General features: G+C 38.5%; 1 protein-coding gene across 1 annotated transcript in view; it reads left to right on the top strand.

Moving 5' to 3' along the window:
• Window positions 1–13,027, top strand: part of NWD2 (NACHT and WD repeat domain containing 2) — a 181,624-nt gene that overhangs the window by 63,335 nt on the left and 105,262 nt on the right. The window contains exon 2 of the mRNA XM_007098919.3: window positions 11,777–11,865. Coding sequence (XP_007098981.2) covers window positions 11,777–11,865 — 89 coding nt within the window. The remainder of the gene's footprint in view (window positions 1–11,776; window positions 11,866–13,027) is intronic.

The following is a 13,027-nucleotide window of genomic DNA, read 5'->3' as shown; positions in this document are numbered from 1 at the left end:
TTTATAGTTTATAAATGCGATATGTCTTGCATTTCTTTTGTTATATTTATTTTTCAGTGTTTTATTATTTTAATGCTACTGTAAGTGCAGTTTTTATATTTCATTTCTGGATTGGGGTGAGTATAAAAAAATATGATTGATTTTGTATGGAATATCCAGCAACTTTGCTGAACTCGTTTATCAGTTACTGAAATTTTTCCTCTGGATTCCTGACTTTCCATATAGAAGATCTTGTCGTTTGAGAATAAAAATGGTTATATTTGTTTATTTCCAATGTTATTGCCTTTCTTTTTTATTATTTTTTATTTTTTATTGTTTTTCACTGCACTGACTGGAACCAGTAAAATGCTGAATAGATGTGACAAGGAAGTGTTCCTGATCACAGGTAGAAGCCATTCAGTTTTTACACCATGAAGCGTGGTGCTAGCTGTAGAGTTTTGTGCAGATGCCCTTTACCAGAATGAGGAAGATTCCTCTCTGTTCCTGTAGCCAAGTTTTTGTCCTGAATGGGTATTCGATTTTGTCAAATGATTTTTTTTTTTTCCTGCATCTGTGGAGTGATCATATGGTCATGTCCTCGTGTAATGTAATGGCATGTTCCATTAATGATTTTCAAATATTAAAACTAACCTCTCCTTCTTGTAACAAACCCCCGTTGGACATGATATATAGGTTGCTGAACTAAGGTTGCTAGTATTTTGAAAAGGATTTTTGCATTTATGTTCATGAGGGTTATATTAGTCTGTAATTTTTGTTTTGTGTTTTTTTCCTTTCGATATCTTTGGCTTTGGGTTTAGGATAATACAGCAGACTTAAAAAAGGAATTGAAAACTATTTTCCTTCCTCTGTTTTCTGAAAGTGTTTGTAAAGGATTATTTCTTCTTTATTGATATAATTTACCATTTAAACACTCCAGAATGGTGATTTTCTTCATGAGACGATTTTTAAAAGTTCCATAGTGTCAGTATGCCATATGGTTTCTCCTTCATTCCTATTTTGATCATTTGTCTTTTTTTGTCTTAGTCAACCTAGCCAAAAGTTCATAAATATTACTGATCTTTTAAAGAACCAGCTTTTGACTTTACTGATTCTCTGGTGGGGGGGGGGTGTTTTGTTTTCCTGATTTCTATTTCATTGATTTTCATGCTTAATTTTTTCCCCTATTCTTTGATTTGGGTTGAGTTTGCTCTTCTTTTGCTGGGAAGGTGGACTCTTGAGTTACTGATTTGAGACCTTTCATTTTTGTTATAGGTATTTAAAGATAGAGATTTCTTTCTCACCACTACATTTCATGGCTTTTAACATGTGTTTTTATTCACTTCAAAACATTTGTTTCTCTTGTTGCATTGATCTTTGGTACATGAGTATTTTAGAAGTTAGAAGAAATTAGAAGTTCAATTTCCAAATATCTGGAGGTTTCCAGGGGTGCCTGTGTGGCTCACTCCATTAAGCATCTGACTCAGTTTTGGCTCAGGTCATGATCTCTAAGATCAAGCCCCACATCAAACCCCACATCAGGCTCAGTACTGACAGCACAGAGCCTGCTTGAGATTCTCTCTTTCCTCTCTCTCTACCCCTAAACCCCACCTCTCTCTCAGAATAAATAAATAAACTTAAAAAAAAACCTGAGAGTTTCCCAAAAATCTTTGTTATTGATTTTTTATTCTATTATAGTAGATCATATTTGTTACAATTTTAGTACTGTTAAATTTACAAGACTTGTTTGTGGTTTAGCATATGACCTATCAGAGCACTAGAAAAAATGTGTTTTGCTGTCTTTTGGGGGGGATAGTTCTACAAATGTCAATTAGGTCAAGTTGTTTGATAGTGTTGTTGAAATCTTCTGTATCCTTGTTGATTTTCTGTTTTGTAGTTTTATCCGTTATTAAGAATGGACCATAGAAATCATTAGCTGTTGTTGAAATGTCTATTTCTCTTTTTACTTCTGTCAATTTTTGCTTTATATATTTTTCATCTCTGTTTATAATTGTTATATCATGGCTCTTTTTTTTCTCTAGTATTGTTTCTTAAAATCTGTCTTGTCTGATTTTATATATTCAGTCTGGTTTTGGTTACTGTTTTCATGTTATTTTTTTCTATCCTTCTACTTTCAACTTCTTGTGTTTTTTTTCTTTTAAAAAAATTCTTATTTATTTTGAAAGAGAGAGAGGAAGTGATCAGGGGAGAGGGGCAGAGGGAGAGAGAGAGAGAGAGAGAGAATCTTAAGCAGGCTCCAGGCTAAGCTGGAGCCTGACACAGGGCTTGATCCCATGAATTGTGAGGTCATGATCTGAGCTGAAATCAAGAGTTGGGCATTTAACCAACGGAGCTGCCCAGGTGTCCCTCAACCTATTGGTGTTTTTAAACCTAGTGTGTCACTTGTAGATAGCATATAATTGAATATGGTTTCATTATCCATAGATAATATCCATATCCAGGAGACTGACAGTCTTTTTCCATCTGAGCGTTTATTCTTACTTAAAGTAGTCATTGATGCGTTTGGGTTTATTTCTCCTTTTGCTATTTGTTTTCTACATAACTCGTGTCATTCTTCTTCATCTGTTCCCACTCTACACTCTTCTTTGTAAAATATTTGAGTGTATCTTTTTATTTTTTTTAAATTTACTTATTTTGAGCGAGAGCACATAGGGGAGGGACAGAAAGAGAGGAAGAGAGAGAATCGCAAGCAGGCTCCATGCTGTCAGTGTAGAGCCCAACGCAGGGCTCGGTCTCACCAGCCAGGAGTCATATCCTGAGCCGAAATCAAGAGTTTGATGCTTAACCAACTGAGCTACAGGCGCCCCTTTTAGTGTGTCATTTTAATTCCTTTGTTATATTGTTTTTATTTACTTTTTTAATGCTCTAGGGATTATAAAATCTATCTTAACTTATTACACTTTAGGTGAATACTAACTTAATTCTGGTAAAACATACTTTGTGCCACTATAGCTCCATTTTCTCCTCCCTGTTTTGTGTTACTATTGGCATGTGTTATATATATATGTATGTTTGTTAAAACCAAACAGTGCAGTGTTACAGTCTTTTTTTCCAAGAAGCATGTAAAAGAGGTAACCAACTAAATAGAAGATATTTGCAAATGACATATCAGATAAAGAGTTTGTTTCCAAAATATATAAAGAACTGTTACAACTCAATACCCCCCCCAAAAAAAATAATTCCATTTAAATGGTCATAAGACATGAACAGATATTTCTCCAAAGAAGACATCCACATGGCCAACAGACACATGAAAAGATGTTCAACATCACTCATCATCAGGGAAATACAAATCAAAACCACAATAAGATACTACCTCACATCCTTCAGAATGGCTAAAATCAAAAACACAGGAAACAACAAGTGTTGGCAATGACGTGGAGAAAAAGGAATCCTCTTGCACCATTGGTGGGAATGCAAACTGATGCAGCCGTTCTGGAAAACGGTATGGAAGTTCCTTTAAAAATTAACAGAACTACTTTACAATCCGGTAATCACATCACCGAGTATTTACCCAAAATATACAAAAACACTAATTCAGAGGGATACATGCACTCCTATGGGTATTGCTGCATTTTTTACAATGGCCGAACTATGGAAGCAGCCCAGATGTTCATTGATTGATGAATGGATAAAGGAACTGTGATATATATTCACAATGGAATATTGTTCATCCACAAAAAAGAATGAAATCTTGCCATTTGCAACAATATGGATGGAGCTAAAGAATATAATGCTAAGCAAAATAAGTCAGTCAGAGAAAGACATGTACCATATGATCTCACTCATGTGTAGAATTTAAGAAACAAAACAAAGGAAAGAGAGACAAACCAAGAAACAGACTCTTAACTGTGAAGAACAAACCAATGTTTACCAGGGGGAGATGGATGGGAGGATGGGGGAAATGGGGGATAGGGATTAAAGAGTACACTTATCGTGATTAAAGAAGATAAAACGACGGGCGCCTGGGTGGCTCAGTCGGTTAAGCGTCCGACTTCGGCTCAGGTCATGATCTCGGGGTCCGTGAGTTCGAGCCCCGCGTCGGGCTCTGTGCTGACAGCTCAGAGCCTGGAGCTTGCTTCGGATTCTGTGTCTCCCTCTCTCTCTGACCCTCCCACATTCATGCTTTGTCTCTCCCTGCCTCAAAAATAAATAAACGTTAAAAAAATTTTTTTAAAAAGAAGATAAAATGATTAAAAATTTGTAAAAAGTATATAAAGGAATACAGAAAAAAAATACATAATTATGTAATCTTTTTTTTACATGCTTATTTACCTTTTCACAGTGCTTTTCATTCTTTGTATGGATTTGTTAACGTCTGATGCCATTTCTTTTCAGTTTGGAGGACTTTCTTTATTTTTAATATTTTTAATATTAAATTAATATTTTTAAATTTTTAATGTTTACTTATTTGAGAGAGAGAGAAAGTGCAAGCAGGGGAGGGACAGAGAGAGAAACATAGAATCTGAAGCAGGCTCCAGGCTCTGAGCTGTCAGCACAGAGCCTGATACGGGGCTTGAGCTGACAAACTGCATGATCGTGACCTGAGCCGAAGCTGGACACTTAACCGACTGAGCCACTTGGCTGCCCCTCTTTTGTAAATTCTTAATGCAGATCTGCTAGCCGCAGCGTTTCTCAATCTGTTTAAATTTGTTAATGTTCTTATTTCACTTTCTTTTCTCAAGTTTATGGAGGTACAATTGACAAAAATAAGTTGTAAATATTTAAGATGTACAACTTGATGTTTTGACACACACTGTGAATTAATCACAATCAAGCCAATTAATATATTCATCACTTCACATAGCCTTTTTTTCCTTTTTTTTTTTTTTTTTTTTTTTTTGGTGATCATGCTTAGGATCTTGGCAAATTTAAAGCCTAAAATACAGTATTGTTAACTATATTCACATTTCTCTCTATATATTAGATCCACTTTTTCATCTTGCCTAAATGCAACTTTACACCCTTTGCCCAACCCCTTCCCATGTCTCCCTTCAGCCCCTGGCACCGATCATTCTATTCTCTGCTGCTGTGAGTTTGACTATTTTAGATTCTACCTGTAAGTGGAATCATTTTCTGTGTCTTATTTCATTAACATCATGTCCTCCGGGTCTTTTTTTCTTTATACATAGTTTTATTAGATATGGAACTCTTGGTTGACCTTTTTCCCCCATTATTTGAGTATGTCATTCCATTGCCTTCTGGTTTCCATGCCTTCTCATGAGAAGTCAGCCCTTATTGTATTGTTTCCCTTAGTGTGATGAGTCATTTTTTGCTTGCTGTTTTCAAGATTTGCTCTTTATCTTTGGTTTCAACTGTTTGACTAGGTGTCTAACTGTGGATCTCTCAGTCATTACATATTTGGGTTCTTTGAACTTCACGGATGTGTAGATTACTGTTTTCCATTAAATTTGGGACATTTGCACAATTATTTCTTCAAAATTATCTTCCTCCTTTCTCTTACTCCTGTCCTTCTGGGACTCCCTTTACAACTATGTACCACTCCAGCAGATGCTGCCCACAGGTTTCTGGGAACTTGTTTATTTTTCTTTCTTCCTTAAACATGGTGACCTGAAGTTCTCTGAATACATCTTTAATAGCTGTTTTGCAGTCTTTGTTCTCTAAATCTCATATAGGAACCACCCACAGCTCATTTCTGTTGACTACTTTTTTATCCTGAATAGGTGTCACATTTTTCTGTTTCTTTACATATCTCAAGATTTTTTGTTAAAAAGTAGACGTTTTAGGTAATACACTGTAACAGATCTGGATTCTGGTTTTTACTTCTGAGTGGTGTTTTTTAATTTGTTGGCATTTTTTGTTTGTCTGTTTAGTTACTTGCCTGGACTAAATCCGTGGCATCGGTTCCCCACAGTGCAGGCTGCTGCTGTCTCTGCCCAGTTATTTGATGGTGATGGTGGTGATGATGAAGATATGCCTGACTTCCCAGGGATCACCCACTTTTCTCTGTAGCTTAATGTCTGTCAATGACTTCAAGAGTTTCTTCTCAAATGCCTCAAGCCAGTAGGGCTTCTGTTCTCTGCCAGTTTGTGTGGGCTGGGGAACACATGCAAAGCTTAGCCAGTGTTTAAGTCTATCCCAACTTTTACTTTCCACCCAGGCTTATGTTTACACTGCCTATGTACACAGGCTCAAAGTCAGCCACAAATACGGGGGTAGCTTTCAGTCTCTCTTGTGTTTGTGGGTAGCCTTCCCATCAGCTAGGAATTTGCAGAGAACTTAACAAGGCCTTCCATGACTGTTTATTTCCTTGGTCTCCTTTTTACATTTGGGTGAAACTATAGGTTGGCTGAGCCACAGAGGAGTCTCTCTACCTCTGAGACCACTGCTGCTGCCAACAACACGGATGGCCATGGAGTGTTCCCATGCTCCGCTCCAGATCAAGCAAGCGCTCTCTGGCAATGAAGTTGTTGATACTCACAGCTTGACCTTCTCTGACATGGGAAGGGGTGTGGCAGTTAAAGAGGAATGGGACAGTCCCATAGATTCTCACTGTTCTCACCCAGAGTTGAGTGGTTTTTCATGAAAGTCATTTCCCAGTTTGCTTTATGCCTTTGGTCTTTGGTGAATTACTTGAAAACGATATTGCATTTTGATTAGTGTTAGCTTTGTGGAGACACATTCTTTAGTTGGGATTAATCAATGTTTTCATTGTAGATAGCATCTATTTGCCCATTCACTTATTGACTGTGTACTGGGGTCTGCTTTAATTTCCACATTGCAGAGGTGAATGAGAAAGTCCCAGCATGTCATGAACTCACAAGTCTATTAGGGGAGACAAATTAAAAATTAAAACATAGTATACGATGATACATAGGAGTGAGCACAGTGCTGTGGGATGAGCTAGACAGAGCATGCTGGCCTCTGAGTAGTAAGAAATCACTAAGTATACTACCTTTGATTGGGCCTAAGAAAGGTCAAAGTCTGCCAGGCAAAGGGGATGCAAGGATAAAGAATTCTGAGCATGGAAAGCAGTATGTATTAAGGACAAGGGTTGGGTTCAAGTAATAGCTGAAAATGGACCCAGGAGGGTCCATGGTAGAGAGCAGTAGAACATGGAACTTAGCTAGAAAACACATTTACGTCTACTGAACTTCACAGCCTTTATCTTCTGGGCCACCAGATTCCAGCCAAGACCTGCATTGATCAGACTAGTTATTGCTTTTCTTTTGTCTTGGATTTCTCTCCGTCTGTTCTCTGGAGTATAAGACTGCAATGAGGAGGGACAGATAACAGGTCAGTCAAATAGGAGACTTGGGGACCCTTTGGGTTGAGAGATGGTGAGTACAAAACTAGAGAGTGGCCAGATTCAAAAGATGTTTGTGATCAAATTGACAGGATTTGGTGATACATATAAGGGTAAGCGTGGCTGGTTGGGCACAGAGGGCTTAGAGGGTGTAGAGAGGAGCCAACCTCTGGAAGCCATCAGACAAGAAATCAACCCAAACAAAAACACAGAAGCCAGGTAGGGTGTCCAGAGGAATCACTGGCTGACAGGCCAGGGGAAGAAAGAGAACCCAGGCAAGAGCAGATGTACAGAAATCTGGGAGGCTGGGCTGGAACAACAGTTGTAGCAGAGGGTGTGGGCTGGATCCTAAATGAATTTTCTGAGCTGCCTGGATGGAAGCGACTTAATCAAATGCCCCTGGCCTTAAGTTTGGGTGAGGCAGGGACAGTAAGAAGTCCCAGTGCAACATGGTCGTGTTGGCATTTTTATTTCTTTCTTTTTAATGTTTATTTTTGAGAGACAGAGAACGAGTTGGGGAGGGGCAGAGAGACAGGGAGACAGAGAATCCGAGGCAGGCTCCTTGCTGTCACTGCAAAGCCCGGTGCAGGGTCGAACTCACGAGCTGTGAGATCATGACCTGAGCTGAAGTCGGACGCTCGACCGACTGAGCCACCCAGGGCGTGGCCCTTGGCACTTTTATTTTTGATAGAAATTTGGCATTAATCTAAATCCCTCATGAAGTGGGATACATGGTATTGATTAATAATACTCCCTCAACTAAGGCTTTTCCTGTGGGTAACTCAGACACGGCATTAGAAACGATCATTAACTCTGAGATCATTGAGGAATTGTAGAAAACAACTTCTTAAAAACCTAGTAGTGCTGCCCAAGTGTTAATGTATCTTTTCAAAGAGCTAAGGAGCTGGGCAGATACAAATGGATGCAGTGACTATGTAGAAAGAGTAAATGATGACATACCTTGTGTTTGACCTACACTTTTTAAAGAGGTCTCTTTTTATGTGTGACATTTTGTAACTTAATTTTTCCTGTTTATGACATTCTAATGTTTTTTTAATTGCCAACCATCCGGATTTGCTGTTAGTATGAATTAGGTTTTTTAATATAATTAAGCCAGCTTATCTGCCACCCATTATAACTAATCCATTCTGTCTTAATTACTTTTCCATTTCCAGAGCCATTCATCACCTATTAATACAAATATAGGAAAATCTGAGACTTTTTTGTAACATAAGTAACACAAAATGTCTGTGAGATATGTGCATATGTTTTCTTCCTATTTTTAGGAAAGGTCAACATGACTTGGTAAAATGTATTAGCATTCTGCCAGAAACACAGAAACCAAAAAAGAAACCAGTATTTCAGCCCATTCACTTACCTCATGAAACCAACTTTATAAGCCACATCGTTTATTTCCCAGAATTTCCCCTAGTCTTGATTCTGGGTCCATCCAGTGACAAATTGTGATGTAGGAAGCCCTTCTGTTTCCGGAGGTAATTACAAGGAAGCATTGCCTGTCAGCTCATTTTGGTCACTGGTGCATGTGTGGGTTTTTTTTTTTTTTCATTCACTCATTTCTTAATCGAGCACAACTCTGATCACTGGCGATGTCGCAGTAAACGAGACAGCAGAAGGGTTCTGACTCTTTGAGCTCACATTGCAGTAGGAGAGACAAACAGTAACTGAATAGCAACAGTAAAGTGATGAGTAATGTGCAAAAGACTTGAGAGGTGATGTGACAGAGAGTGGTTCGTAGATGGAGGGCTCAAAGAGGCCTCTCTGAGGAGGTGGCTGTAAAACTGACACTTGAATGACAGGAGATGCCTTGAGATGATCACAGGACTAACCATTACAGGAGGAAGTCACAGCTAGCGTGAAGGCCGTGAGTAGGCGTGTAATCCAGTAGTGGTAAGAGATCCCTTTGGGGGAGGGAGAACATTCAAGGTAAGAGGCATGGATGTCATTCCCAGTGCCTTGCAGAGCCCCTGGAGGGCTTTCTGTGATCTGATTGGCATTTGTAAAAGAGGAGTCTGGCTTCTCTGTGGAGAATGGTTTGAAGGGGGCAAGAATGAGAACAGAGAGGCAGAGTCCAGATGAGAGGTGAGTTCAGCATTCCTTAACCATTCTATGAAGTTAGTCTATGTGTCATTTTCAAAGATTGTTTCTTTGCACCGTTGCATATTTCCTCTGGTTAGAGTGAACTATATAGCATACGGCTCTCTAGATTCAAATCCAGCTTCTCTAACTTAGTGGTCATATGACTCAGGCAAGTCTCTTAACTTCTCTGTATTTCAGTTTCCTCTTGTAAAAAAAATGGAATAATAATTTTACCCATTTCAGAGAGTTGTTGTCAGAGGGACTAAGAAAATACACATAGAAATACTTAATACACGACTACAGTAAGCATTTGGTAAACATTAGAGATTAGAGACTATATTTCTGTCTTATCCTCATAATATGGCACGTTCAGATGGCTGTACCTAGTAATGAGTTACAATAACATATTAAAGAAATAATTTCTGCTCCTTCCATCATTTCATAGTTTCTCATGTTATTTTGATACTATGTTAGTATGCCTTAATAGCCCTTGTTTACTTAATTATGTAATAATATAATCATATTATGCATGTTATTTCCAGCTTCCACATCTGGTAGTAGTTAATTTTAATGTTAATTTTTAAATGTTTGTTTATTTTGAGAGAGAGAGACCACGTGCACATGTGCGCACTAGTAGGGGAAGGGCGGAAAGAGAGGAGGAGAGAATCCCAAGCAGGCTCCACACTGTCAGTGCAGAGCACAGGACTTGATCCCATAAACCATGAGATCATAATCTGAGCTGAAACCAAGAGTTGGACACTCAACTGACTGAGCCACCCAGGCACCCCAATATTTGTTTATTTTTAAGGTGACTTTTGTTACTTGTGTTTTAAACATGTACAGCCTTTTAGAGAGATTGGTTGAATATTAATCAGCTTTATTGCAAAGTTAGTGTTTTCAGCCCTTAAAATGGGGTGAAGGGGATGGGGCTCTGATCCTGAGATGATATAAACCCTGTAAAAGCTTAGCATACTGCCTCCACTAGTGCCTTAACAGCACGTGGGTACTGCTCAAATGTACCACTCGGTCCTCCAGCTTTCCCTTTAAACTGAGGGTCCATGCTGGATCTACGGTTAGAAAAGACTCTGACCATTTGGACCATATGGTGATTTAGAAGGCTTGTATTGAGTTTCTGGTTTCCCTGTAAATACGGGTTTCTGTCACTTTGTCAGCCTCCAGCTGCATTTCAGACTCTTGAGATTGGTTATTTACATCTCAAAATAGTCTTGAGAATAGTAGGAAAGTAGAGTAGGTCAGCACATCATATGGTTGAATTTGCATGGACAGACGAACTTGAGAATAATAAGGCAAGTCTTTTAAACTGGCTCTTAGTTATAAATGCAGTATGCAAATGTTTTGTAGTTATGGCTGGGATTGAGGTACATTTGGCAAATGGTAATTTTTATGAGATAAGACATTAACCTAATTTTTAAAATCTCTGTTCTCCTCTTTCACTGAAGTTAGTTGGGCAGGGAACAGCCTGTCTTTGCTGTAAGCATTTTACAGCGTCATCATCGATGCAGATAATCACCCAGCACAGGTGGCTTTGGAAAGCCCTTTCTGTGCAAAACACTTGACATTAAATACATACATATTCTGTGGTTCTTCCGGTTTCAAGTTCTCTGTTTCTTCTTGTATGTTTTTTTTTTTTAATGACGTAAATTGTAACATGATTTTGAAGTTTTTACGTGGTGTGGAACATGTGACACAATTCCCCTCTCTGATAAACAGGCAGTCCCTGTGCCCAGGGTGGCAGGCGTTACTCTGCTAAACCATTGGCCAGTGGAATCTAGCAAATTTGGATGTTGGCTCCCACAATTTGTCCCTCCTCACTTTTGCGTTGATTGCATGGATGCCGTACTGAATTTTGTAAAAGTCTAATTAGTTCTAAGTACTATAGGCATGATGATAGAGATTGAATTTTTTTGGAAATTGGTAACTAAATTAATGTGTGTGTGTGTGTGTGTGTGTGTGTGTGTGTGTGTGTGTGTGTGTGTGATTTTATAACTTTTACACTTAATGGGGCTAAAACACGTCATAGCCAATAGCCCTATGATTTTTTCTTCTGTCTCTTCCAAAGACAGCACATCTGGCTATTTAAGAGATTCATGTGAGGGTCCACGTGGGCATAAAGGCTCAAATATGAATTCCCAGCCCTGTCACATACACGGAACTGACCAGTGAGACTCCCATCCATTCCTCAGGCTTCCTGTGCGTGCCTGGAAGAGGGGTCACTACTCCCCGTCCCCTATTAGGAACAGGGCTCCCCAGCTTGTCAGATACCCCATCATTTCACAGTTGGCACCCAATCTGGTTATATTAATGTTAATATTAATTGTAAGTTTACCTTGTTTTTCCAGAAATACATATGTGTGGACATAACTCCCTCTCTATGTGTTTGTTTTTCTACCACAGACACAGGAGCAGAAAGACAGGCACTAAGAGAAAATGTGTATCCTAAATTGAGAGAATTCTGCAGAGAAAACTATGGATTAGAATTTCAGGTAACTCTGACATTAATTTCATTTTTAATAATGTTAGCTAAATAATGTTTGTGTTTATTTATTGTCACAGCTTCGGTGTTACAAACCAAGTTTTAAGCCCCCCCGCCCCAAAATTTTACTTCTTTAAGCATGGGTAAAAAGAACAGTGGAAAATGGAAATAAAATATTTAGTTATTTTTGATGCTTTGCACTTTTATGCTGTTTGTTGGACCCTGCCTGGTATTGGCTCACCTTTTCCCTGTAACCATGTTTATTTGCCTCTTGGCAATCTCCTCTATTTTCAAAAAGGTGAAGGTTGCCGAGCACCTGTCTTAGGCTGTGGTCTCTGGAAATGTTTTACATCTAAAAATTGGGACCAGCTTTCTCACAGGTGGTTGTTTTCTTTGTTCGGTTTTGTTTTGTTTTGAGCAACTGGCCAGTCCTTGCCTTCTATCTTGCCTTTTAGTTGTTGTTCACATTGTAGAATGTCCTTTTTCCTATTTCAGGGATTTGCCATTTAAAAAAAAAAAAATTACATCAACCTTTCAAGAGACAGTAACTCTTCATGTCATTGCTAAAGTTCATGAACACCCTGGCATTTATAGATACCACGGATTTTGCCACCTAATAAAAAGTATTAGAAAACATTGGGCGTATCTTGAATATCCAGAAATTTAAAAAGTAAATGCCTCCTGCAACAGATAATTTTTCAACCTCATTTACAATGGACATCTTATTTCTCCAGTGCTATCTTAACTACATGTTTCCACTGTTAAGTGAGGAATAAAATGTACCAGAGGTTTGTGGTATAAGAGTGCAAAATGCATCTTTGTTAGTGGAAGAAAACTTCACTCTTCATTTATTTCCTCCTGAATATTTTATCTTGGTACACTTAATGATGCTTTCTCATCTGATGGATAAATTAGTTGGTCTCAAAATGACTCCATTCTCTGTGCATACTGTAAGTCAGCAACAGGCCATTATGACACACATATTGAACAGTTACTCACAAGTCACGAATTGCTAGATAAATTGTGAGCCTAAATTAAATCCCTTGTTGTGAATTCAGCACTGCCTTCCCTGGGGAATCTGGTTCTACTGATAACAGGATCTCAACTGTTACAAAAATTCTGATCTGTCAAGATTCCCAAAGACTTAGACACTCCTTGGGGACTCAGTTACT

This window comes from Panthera tigris, chromosome B1 (assembly GCF_018350195.1).
Source record: "Panthera tigris isolate Pti1 chromosome B1, P.tigris_Pti1_mat1.1, whole genome shotgun sequence".
Taxonomy (NCBI): Eukaryota; Metazoa; Chordata; class Mammalia; order Carnivora; family Felidae; genus Panthera; species Panthera tigris.
Note: the sequence above shows the minus strand (reverse complement) of the source record. Positions and strands in the feature narration are given on the sequence as shown.